General features: G+C 53.1%; 1 protein-coding gene across 1 annotated transcript in view; it reads right to left on the bottom strand.

Moving 5' to 3' along the window:
• LOC135975463 (myosin-6-like) overlaps positions 1 to 11,519 on the bottom strand; it is a 23,631-nt gene that overhangs the window by 3,374 nt on the left and 8,738 nt on the right. The window contains exons 14-24 of the mRNA XM_065566513.1: positions 10,787 to 10,936; positions 9,636 to 9,806; positions 8,649 to 8,958; positions 8,056 to 8,129; positions 7,700 to 7,787; positions 7,061 to 7,178; positions 6,839 to 6,962; positions 6,249 to 6,385; positions 5,836 to 5,962; positions 706 to 834; positions 4 to 170 (exon numbers count right to left, since the gene is read on the bottom strand). Of these exons, the coding sequence (XP_065422585.1) occupies positions 4 to 170; positions 706 to 834; positions 5,836 to 5,962; positions 6,249 to 6,385; positions 6,839 to 6,962; positions 7,061 to 7,178; positions 7,700 to 7,787; positions 8,056 to 8,129; positions 8,649 to 8,958; positions 9,636 to 9,806; positions 10,787 to 10,936 (1,595 nt within the window). The remainder of the gene's footprint in view (positions 1 to 3; positions 171 to 705; positions 835 to 5,835; positions 5,963 to 6,248; positions 6,386 to 6,838; positions 6,963 to 7,060; positions 7,179 to 7,699; positions 7,788 to 8,055; positions 8,130 to 8,648; positions 8,959 to 9,635; positions 9,807 to 10,786; positions 10,937 to 11,519) is intronic.

Raw genomic sequence — 11,519 nt, 5'->3', positions numbered from 1 at the left:
AGCTCCGAGCACTCGTCCTCCAGCTTCCTCTTCTTGGCCGTCAGCTCAGCATTCATCTCCTCCTCGTCCTCCATTCGCTCTGTCAGCTCCTTCACCTTGGCCTCCAGCTGGATCTTGTTCTTGATCAACTGGTCACAGCGCTCCTCGGCATCATTCAGGTTGTCCTGCTCCTGTGAGTGGAAGTGGAGGATGTGGGAAAGAAAGAAAGAAAGAAAGAAAGAAAGAAAGAAAGAAAGAAAGAAAGAAAGAAAGAAAGAAAGAAAGAAAGAAAGAAAGAAAGAAAGGGTCAAGGGAGTGGTGGGGGTTGGGCCTCTGATCTTAGAGTTAGGGCTAGGGTCCAGCCATAGGGGGTCCCATTGCTTATAGCATGGAGGCCAGGGCTGAGAGCTCCCCATTGGACTATGGGGCTTAGACAAGATTTGGTGTGGAGGGTTCCCATTATACAAAGCTGGGGGGACAGGGCTCAGAGCTTCCCATTGGGAGGTGTGGGGCTCAGATCGGGTTGGAGTACCCTGTCATTCACAGATGGGGGAAAGGAAGGACTGAGGGCTCACCCATGGATCGTGGGTCTCAAAGGGGGTTCAGGGTGGGGACCCCCATCATGTACAGTTCAACCAGTCATAAGATCAATTAACTCAACCCAACCCAAAGACATGGGCCCTGGGTCTTGGCGGGATCTGGGGCAGAGGGAACCACATCACTCACAGCCTGCACTTGCAGCTGGAGGTCATTCTTCTCCTGCAGCAGAGAGACCATCTTCTCCTCCAGCTCCTTCCTCCGGGCCTCCGACTTCTCCAGCGCCTCCTTCAGGCGCCCAAACTCCTCCTTCATGGTCTGCACAGGGGCAGGGGAAGGATTAGACCAAAAGGACCATATAGGCCAGTATCGCCCCATCCCACCCCGTCTCACTACCCTGGACCAGAGCAATGAGCCCACTTAGCAGTATTTATCTATGAACCCATCCATCCGGCCACACATCTATCCCTCCCTTCCTCTGTAATATCCATCCATCCATCCATCCGGCCATCCATCTGGCCACACATCTATCCCTCCCTTCCTCTGTAATATCCATCCATCCATCCATCCGGCCACACATCTATCCCTCCCTTCCTCTGTAATATCCATCCATCCATCCATCCATCCGGCCACACATCTATTCCTCCTTTCCTCTGTAATATCCATCCATCCATCCATCCGGCCACACATCTATCCCTCCCTTCCTCTGTAATATCCATCCATCCATCCATCCATCCATCCATCCATCCATCCATCCATCCATCCACACATCTATCCCTCCCTTCCTCTGTAATATCCATCCATCCATCCATCCATCCATCCGGCCACACATATATCCCTCCCTTCCTCTGTAATATCCATCCAAACATCCATCCATCCATCCATCCGGCCACATATCTATCCCTCCCTTCCTCTGTAATATCCATCCATCCATCCATCCATCCATCCATCCATCCGGCCACACATCTATCCCTCCCTTCCTCTGTAATATCCATCCATCCATCCATCCATCCATCCGGCCACACATCTATCCTTCCCTTCCTCTGTAATATCCATCCATCCATCCATCCATCCATCCATCCGGCCACACATATATCCCTCCCTTCCTCTGTGATATCCATCCAAACATCCATCCATCCATCCATCCGGCCACATATCTATCCCTCCCTTCCTCTGTAATATCCATCCATCCATCCATCCATCCATCCATCCATCCATCCGGCCACACATCTATCCCTCCCTTCCTCTGTAATATCCATCCATCCATCCATCCATCCATCCGGCCACACATCTATCCCTCCCTTCCTCTGTAATATCCATCCATCCATCCGGCCACACATCTATCCTTCCCTTCCTCTGTAATATCCATCCATCCATCCATCCATCCATCCATCCATCCATCCATCCATCCGGCCACACATCTATCCTTCCCTTCCTCTGTAATATCCATCCATCCATCCATCCATCCGGCCACACATCTATCCTTCCCTTCCTCTGTAATATCCATCCATCCATCCATCCGGCCACACATCTATCCCTCCCTTCCTCTGTAATATCCATCCATCCATCCATCCATCCATCCATCCATCCATCCGGCCACACATCTATCCCTCCCTTCCTCTGTAATATCCATCCATCCATCCATCCATCCATCCATCCAGCCAGCCAGCCAGCCAGCCAGCCAGCCACACATCTATCCCTCTCTTCCTCTGTAATATCCATCCATCCATTCATCCATCCATCCATCCGGCCACACATATATCCCTCCCTTCCTCTGTAATATCCATCCAAACATCCATCCATCCATCCATCCGGCCACATATCTATCCCTCCCTTCCTCTGTAATATCCATCCATCCATCCATCCATCCATCCATCCATCCGGCCACACATCTATCCCTCCCTTCCTCTGTAATATCCATCCATCCATCCATCCATCCATCCGGCCACACATCTATCCTTCCCTTCCTCTGTAATATCCATCCATCCATCCATCCATCCATCCGGCCACACATATATCCCTCCCTTCCTCTGTAATATCCATCCAAACATCCATCCATCCATCCATCCGGCCACATATCTATCCCTCCCTTCCTCTGTAATATCCATCCATCCATCCATCCATCCATCCATCCATCCATCCATCCGGCCACACATCTATCCCTCCCTTCCTCTGTAATATCCATCCATCCATCCATCCATCCATCCGGCCACACATCTATCCTTCCCTTCCTCTGTAATATCCATCCATCCATCCATCCATCCGGCCACACATCTATCCTTCCCTTCCTCTGTAATATCCATCCATCCATCCATCCGGCCACACATCTATCCCTCCCTTCCTCTGTAATATCCATCCATCCATCCATCCATCCATCCATCCATCCGGCCACACATCTATCCCTCCCTTCCTCTGTAATATCCATCCATCCATCCATCCATCCATCCAGCCAGCCAGCCAGCCAGCCAGCCAGCCAGCCACACATCTATCCCTCTCTTCCTCTGTAATATCCATCCATCCATTCATCCATCCATCCATCCGGCCACACATATATCCCTCCCTTCCTCTGTAATATCCATCCAAACATCCATCCATCCATCCATCCGGCCACATATCTATCCCTCCCTTCCTCTGTAATATCCATCCATCCATCCATCCATCCATCCATCCATCCATCCGGCCACACATCTATCCCTCCCTTCCTCTGTAATATCCATCCATCCATCCATCCATCCATCCATCCGGCCACACATCTATCCTTCCCTTCCTCTGTAATATCCATCCATCCATCCATCCATCCATCCATCCGGCCACACATATATCCCTCCCTTCCTCTGTAATATCCATCCAAACATCCATCCATCCATCCATCCGGCCACATATCTATCCCTCCCTTCCTCTGTAATATCCATCCATCCATCCATCCATCCATCCATCCATCCATCCATCCATCCGGCCACACATCTATCCCTCCCTTCCTCTGTAATATCCATCCATCCATCCATCCATCCATCCGGCCACACATCTATCCCTCCCTTCCTCTGTAATATCCATCCATCCATCCGGCCACACATCTATCCTTCCCTTCCTCTGTAATATCCATCCATCCATCCATCCATCCATCCATCCATCCATCCATCCGGCCACACATCTATCCTTCCCTTCCTCTGTAATATCCATCCATCCATCCATCCATCCGGCCACACATCTATCCTTCCCTTCCTCTGTAATATCCATCCATCCATCCATCCGGCCACACATCTATCCCTCCCTTCCTCTGTAATATCCATCCATCCATCCATCCATCCATCCGGCCACACATCTATCCCTCCCTTCCTCTGTAATATCCATCCATCCATCCATCCATCCATCCATCCAGCCAGCCAGCCAGCCAGCCACACATCTATCCCTCTCTTCCTCTGTAATATCCATCCATCCATTCATCCATCAGGCCACACATCTATCCCTCCCTTCCTCTGTAATATCCATCCATCCAGCCAGCCAGCCAGCCAGCCAGCCAGCCACACATCTATCCCTCCCTTCCTCTGTAATATCCATCCATCCATCCATCCATCCATCCGGCCACACATCTATCCTTCCCTTCCTCTGTAATATCCATCCATCCATCCATCCATCCATCCGGCCACACATCTATCCCTCCCTTCCTCTGTAATATCCATCCATCCATCCATCCGGCCACACATCTATCCCTCCTTTCCTCTGTAATTTCCATCCATCCATCCATCCGGCCACACATCTATCCCTCCCTTCCTCTGTAATATCCATCCATCCATCCATCCATCCGGCCACACATCTATCCCTCCCTTCCTCTGTAATATCCATCCATCCATCCATCCATCCATCCATCCATCCATCCGGCCACACATCTATCCCTCCCTTCCTCTGTAATTTCCATCCATCCATCCATCCGGCCACACATCTATCCCTCCCTTCCTCTGTAATATCCATCCATCCAGCCAGCCAGCCACACATATATCCCTCCCTTCCTCTGTAATATCCATCCATCCATCCATCCGGCCACACATCTATCCCTCCCTTCCTCTGTAATATCCATCCATCCATCCATCCATCCGGCCACACATCTATCCCTCCCTTCCTCTGTAATTTCCATCCATCCATCCATCCATCCATCCGGCCACACATCTATCCCTCCCTTCCTCTGTAATATCCATCCATCCATCCATCCATCTGGCCACACATCTATCCCTCGCTTCCTCTGTAATTTCCATCCATCCATCCGGCCACACATCTATCCCTCCCTTCCTCTGTAATATCCATCCATCCATCCATCCATCCATCCATCCATCCATCCATCCATCCGGCCACACATCTATCCCTCCCTTCCTCTGTAATTTCCATCCATCTATCAGTCCGCCCATACATATATCCCTCCATCCCTCCCTCTGCAATATTCGTCCATCCACCCGATTTACAGCTACGTTAAACAGTTACAGTCTTTTCCATCTCCCCTTGAGCAAAATAATTTCCACTGCCAGAGTTAAACCAGAAATGAACCCACCATCCCAGGTGAGCAGCTGTCTGCATTGGGCTACCTTCAATTCTTTCTTCTGAGCAGCTACATTTGACCTAAAACCGAATTAATTTCCCCAAATGGTTCCAGTTAACCTAGAACCCAGCCAAGGGTTAGTGACTTAGAACAAAGTTGTGTCTTGCATTTGGCCTAGGTATCAGCTCCTTTTCCTAGGTAGTTCCAGTTGACCAAGAACCCAGCTTCTGGTTGTCATATGATCTAGAACACATTCCTGAAGCCAATTTCAGCTAACCCAGAACCCAGCTCCTCAACCTGAATAGACCCAATTGAACTAGAATGCAGCTGGAGCTGCATGTGACCTAGAACCCAGTTTATCAAACCAAACAGTTCCAGATGACCTAGAACACTACTACAGGCTAATTCGACCTAGAACTCACTCCCTCATCCCAATCAATTCAGACTGACCTAGAACACAGCTCCATTTTGGATTTGATTGAGAGCCCCTATCCATAACCAAGCAGTTTCAGTCTATCCAGAACCCACCAGAGGTTGCATTAAAACAAGAACCTGAGTTTGTTGCATTAACCTAGAACCCAACTCTACAAACGGTTGACCTAGAACTCACCTCCTTTTCCTGACTGACTTGCATTTGACCTAGAGCCCACCTCTGTCCCTGAGCATTCACAGCTGAGCTAGCCCCCATGCAATTGCCATGGGCCTAGCGCCAGTCTCTGTCTCCTGAGCTCTTCCAGATAATCCAGTTCCCCAGGCCCACTGCAGCCCCTGCTCCTACCCTTTGACCTCACCTGCATCTCCTTCTCCGTCTCAGCGCTCTTCAGGAGCGGCTTGATCTTGAAGTAGAGCTTCATCCAGGGCCAGTTCTTCACCCCCATGAAGGCCCGGATGTTCCACTGTATAACCAGCAGGGCGTCCCTGCATGGCAGCAGAAAGAACCACTGAGGGTAACCCGGGCCCTGACGGGCATCCTCAAAGCTCACAGCTTGGCAGTTGGGAGGCAGAGAGGTTGAGTCCTGTGCTGGAACCCAACCAACTTGTTCCCCCCAATGGCCGTGCTGATTTTGCTGCTCTGCGAGGGTCCCAGATGGGTGAGTGTGTGGGGCTCAGACCCATCCAGTTGAGGTCTCCACGGGGTCTCCCAAGGAAGCCCCCTGCCCAGCTCCACTCAAACCGGCACAGGAGGGGCCATGACCCCTCTCACCTGCGCTCTAAGATCTTCTTGAACTCAATGCGCATGAGCTGCCCCCGCGATTGGGCCTGGATGCGGGTGATGATCCGGGAGAGGCGCTCATCTCGCATCTCTTCCAGGAGCCCCAGCAGCCCGGCCTTGAAGAACACCTGGGGGGAGGGGAGAGATTAGATAGATAGATAGATAGATAGATAGATAGATAGATAGATAGATAGATAGATAGATAGATAGATAGATAGAGGGGGTGTCTGGGGATAGATAGATAGATAGATAGATAGATAGATAGATAGATAGATAGATAGATAGATAGATAGATAGATAGATGGGGTGTCTGGGGATAGATAGATAGATAGATAGATAGATAGATAGATAGATAGGGTGTCTGGGGATAGATAGATAGATAGATAGATAGATAGATAGATAGATAGATAGATAGATGGGGTGTCTGGGGATAGATAGATAGATGCGATGTCTGGGGATAGATAGATAGATAGATAGATAGATAGATGCGGTGGATGGGGATAGATAGATAGATGGGGGGGTTTTGAGACTAGATAGGTAGATGGATGCTCCGCCCACTCACACAGGCTCCTCCCCCTCACCTTGGTGTGCCCGAATTTGTACTGGCTGGAGTCGATATCGAGGGAGCTCAGCAGTTTTTCCGCCCCCTTGCGGCTGTCGATGAACTGGCCCTCGGGGATGGCCGCGGGGTTCAGGATACGGTACCTGGGGGGAGGGGTTCGTTAGTGACTCTGGATCTCTGAGGCCGTCCCGTGGTGGTGCGAGCTTCCCCTGCAGCAGTGCCCCAGGGGGGCCACACCCACCTCTGTCTGAAGTCCCCGTAGAGGATGCGGTTGGGGAAGCCCTTCCTGCAGATGCGGATGCCCTCCAACACCCCGTTACAGCGCAGCTGGTGCATCACCAGGGGGTTGTCCATCACCCCTTAGGTGGGAAGAGAGGCAGTTACCCCAGGTCAGTGGTGGTCCTGCCCCTTAGCCCTGCCCACTCTCCCCATCTGTAGTCCCTTCCCCACAACTCCACCCATGACATTTTAACATGACATTTTAACCCCCCCTTAATCCCTTAACCCCACCCCTTCTCCTAAGCCCCTCCCCTTCCTTTTAGCCCTATACATGAGAAATAAGTCCCAACCATTTGCTTCTTAGCCCTGCCCCCTTTGTCATTCACCCCCCCATAGTCCCATCCCTTAGCCCCACCCCTTTTCCCATAGTCATTAGCCACACTCCAATATCTTTTAACCACTCCCCCTAGCCCTTTAGCTCCACCCCATTCTCTTAGCCCCTCCCAAGCTCCTTAGCCCCACCCTTTGCCCTGTCCTTTTGTTCCTGAGCCCCTCTCCTCCCTCCAAGGCCCACCCCATTCTCTTAGCACGTTCCCTATGTCTGTAGCCACACCCCTTGCCCTTAGCACCACCCCTTTCCCAGAAAGCCCCGCCCCCTCACCCGGTGCCTTCCGCTCATTGGGGATGATGCAGCGTACGAAGTGGGGGTGAGTGGTTTTCAGATTTGCCATCAGCTTGTTCAGATTCTCCTGGGGTGGGGGAGAAGGGAAAGAGGAAGGTGGGTCAGTGTCCAGGGGGGCAAGGTCAGTATCTGGTAGAATAGGGCAATAGCTCAGGTAACACCCCCCCCAGGGAAGCCCTCATGGTGAGACACCCCCATCCCCCTTCCAGGTATTTCCCTTCCTCTCCTGTCCCCTCCCCATGGGCACCTCCCTCCCGTAATGGGAATTCTTCCCCTTTCTGGGATTCCCCCTCCCCAAAAGCCTCCCCAGGATCAAAGGTGTCGAGGCCTCATACCCGGTGCAGCGCTGAGACCGTCTGGAAGGAGGAGCCTTTCTTCTTGGCTCCCTTCCCCTTCCCCCCGTCGCCGCCTGCAGGGGAGAGAGCGCAGGAAAGGGGGAATGAGAGGGGTGGGGAGGGAGGGGGTAGGTTGGGGGGTTGAGGCTGTTCTGTACCTGGCTGGGTCTCTCTCTCGTCCCATCCGTCTATCTATCCCATCCCTCCCTCCATCACCCATCTATACATCCTCCCTACCCATCCCCCCATCCAGGCACTTTCCTTCCAACCAACCATCCATCCTCCCCATCCCTCCCTTCCTCCATCCATTTATCCCCTCTATCATCCATCTATCAAACCTCCTCTTATCCATTCCTCCATCAACCCTCCACCCATCCCTCTATCCAGCCACATTCCATCCTTCCTTCCATCCATCCATCGATCCATCTATTTCCACCTATCCAGCCAACCATATCCCATCCCATCCATCCATCCATCCATCCATCCATCCTCTCTCCTTCCACACCTTCATCAATTGCTCCATTCTCCCTACCTCCTTACACACCCTCTCCCATTCCTCCATCTCTCTCTCTCACCCTGCCTTGTTTTCTCACCACTCTCGGCCGCAGCGTAGTTGGCGAAGAGGAGGGCAAGGAGTTTGAGGGCGGATTTCTGGTAGAGCCCCACCACGGTCTCGTTGAGCGGGTCCTTGTTCTTCTGCAGCCAGCCAGTGATATTGTAGTCCACCGTGCCGGCATAGTGGATGAGGGAGAAATGCGCCTCCGGCTTCCCCTTGATGTTCCGCGGCTTGCCGAAGTTCCCTGACTTGCCCAGGTGGTTGTCGTAAAGCTTGGCCTTGAAGGTTATGTCCGACGCCTTGGGGAACATGCACTCCTCCTCCAGGATGGACATGATGCCCATGGGCTGGTGGGGGGAGGAAGAGAAGAGAAGAGAAGAGAAGAGAAGAGAAGAGAAGATAGAGTGAGAGAAGAGATAGATAGCATGAGAAAGGAAGAGAAGTATAAAAGGAGAGTTAAGAGAGAAAGGATGAGCAGAAGAGGAGAAGAGATGAATACAATGAGGAAGGGAAAGAAGAAAAGGATAGAATGAGAAGAAAAATAAAAGAGAAGGGATGGATAGAACAAGAAGAAAAGAGAGAGAATAGAAAAGAAAGAATGGGAAAGTAAAAGAGAGAAGTTCAGAGACTGTTTGCCTCAAGGAAGTGGGGAATGGGACATGGTAGAGGTCTCTTTATGCCTGACCTGACCCAGGCCCACTCAAGCTGAGCCCAAGAGGGTCAAGTTGTTTTCTGACCCAACCCCGATCCTTCCCCCGACCCTGAGTCAGTGCCCCTGCCTCCGGTCCATGGGCTTGGCATGGCGCCAGTGGCTGCGTGCCCCGCACCTGCCATCCACTGCCCCCTGCCGCACTGGGTGTGCTGCGGTGCCAACCCCCCGGGCAGGAGGAGGAGAGCCAACCTGATCTGAACCCCACTCTTGTAGCTGGATCCCATCAGGCTCGGGTTGGGCTGCAGGGCTCTAGGATATGGGACCTTTCCCCTCTAGGGGGCGCCAGGAGGGGGCTGTCTCAGGGGGAGGTACCTTCTCGATGAGGTCTATGCAGGCCTGCAGGTCCATGCCGAAGTCAATGAATTCCCACTCGATCCCCTCCTTCTTGTACTCCTCCTGCTCCAGCACGAACATGTGATGGTTGAAGAACTGCTGCAGCTTCTCGTTGGTGAAGTTGATGCAGAGCTGCTCAAAGCTGTTGAACTGGGGAGGAGGTTGGGGAACAAGAGATGAGTGAGAACAAAAAGTGCCCCCTGCTATGGAGAGCCCGTAGCTCAGTGGTTTTCCAACGTTTTTTCTGGCAACCCAGTTAAATAAATTGTTGATGCCCATGACCCGACGGAGCTGGGGATGAGGGGTTTGACATGTGGGAGGGGCTCAGGGCTGGAGCAGAGAGTGGGGGTGCAGGGGTGAGGGCTGCAGGATGGGGCCAGGAATGAGGGGTTCAGGGTGTGGGAGGGGCTCTGGATTGGGGCAGGGGGTTGGGGTGCAGGGGTGGGGCATGAGCTTACCTATGGTGGCTCCCGGTCAGTGGCACAGTGGGGGTGCTAAGACAGGCTTCACGCCTGTCCTAGCACTGCAGACTGCGCTCTGCCCCAGAAACGGCCAGCAGCAAGTCTAGCTCCTAGGTGGAGGTGTGCAAGCAGCTCCGCGTGGCTCTCACCTGCAGGCACCGCCCCCCCACAGGCACTGCCTCCCAGTGCGGAGTCAGTGCTCCTGGCGGGGGCAGCGCACGGAGCTCCGTGGCCCCCCCACCTAGGAACCGCACCTGCTGCTAGCCACTTCTGGGGCTCAGCACGGTCTCAGAACAGATAGGGACTAGCCTGCCTTAGCTGAGCAGCGCCGCTGACGGGACTTTTTACGGCCTGGTTGGCAGTGCTGACCAGAGCCGCCACGACCCAGTGCCTTCCCTTCCGTGAACCAGTACTGGGTCGTAACTCGCAGTTAGAAAACCACTGCCATAGAGGCATCTGGGGAAGACATACCAGAGTGTAACTGCGTCTACCAGGTGGTGCTTTTCTATGGAGCCACCTAATGGAGGAAGGGAGGAACTGCACCACAGCCAGCACTCCCTACAGTGCCCTCTGCTGGGAGAGGCTGGGGCTGGAGTATCTGGGAGCTCCCCCACAGCCAGCGTTCCCACCCTGCTCCCCACAGCATCCCCTGCTGGGGGAATCACTTACATCGAAGATCTCAAAGCCAGCAATGTCCAGCACCCCGATGAAATACTGACGCGGCTGCTTCGTCTCGAGGGTGTTGTTGATCCTGGTCACCATCCAGCCAAACATCTTCTCATACACGGACTTGGCCAGGGCTCCGATAGAGTAATACACCTGCGGGGGATCGCCAGAGGTATGTCAGAGATAGGGAGGAGGGGTAAGTGTTTGAGGAGAAAAGAATGCAGTGAGACGTGTGAGCTCTGGAAAGAAAGAAAGAAAGAAAGAAAGAAAGAAAGAAAGAAAGAAAGAAAGAAAGAAAGGGATGGAGGAACGAAGGAAGGGAGGAAGGAAGGGATGGAGGAAGGTAGGAAGGGAGGGAGGAATGAGGGTGGAAGGAAGGGAGGGAGGAAGGGATAGAGGTAGGGAGGAAGGAAGGAAGGGATGGAGGGAGGGAGGAAGGGGGGGAGGAAGGAAGGGAGGAGGGGGGAAGGGATAGAGGAAGGAAGGGAGGGAGGGAGGGAGGAAGGGATGGAGGAAGGTAGGAAGGAAGGGAGGAATGAGGGTGGGAGGAAGGAAGGGAGGAAGGGAGGAAGGGATAGAGGTAGGCAGGGAGGGAGGAAGAAGGAAGGAAGGGAGGAGAGGAAGGAAGGGAGGAGGGGGGAAGGGATAGGGGAAGGAAGGGAGGAGGGGGAAGGAAGGGAGGGAGGAAGGAAGGGAGGAGAGGAAGGAAGGAAGGGAGGAGAGGAAGGAAGGGAGG

The sequence above is a fragment of the Chrysemys picta genome, chromosome 13 (genome assembly GCF_011386835.1).
Source record: "Chrysemys picta bellii isolate R12L10 chromosome 13, ASM1138683v2, whole genome shotgun sequence".
NCBI classification, from domain to species: Eukaryota; Metazoa; Chordata; order Testudines; family Emydidae; genus Chrysemys; species Chrysemys picta.
Note: the sequence above shows the minus strand (reverse complement) of the source record. Positions and strands in the feature narration are given on the sequence as shown.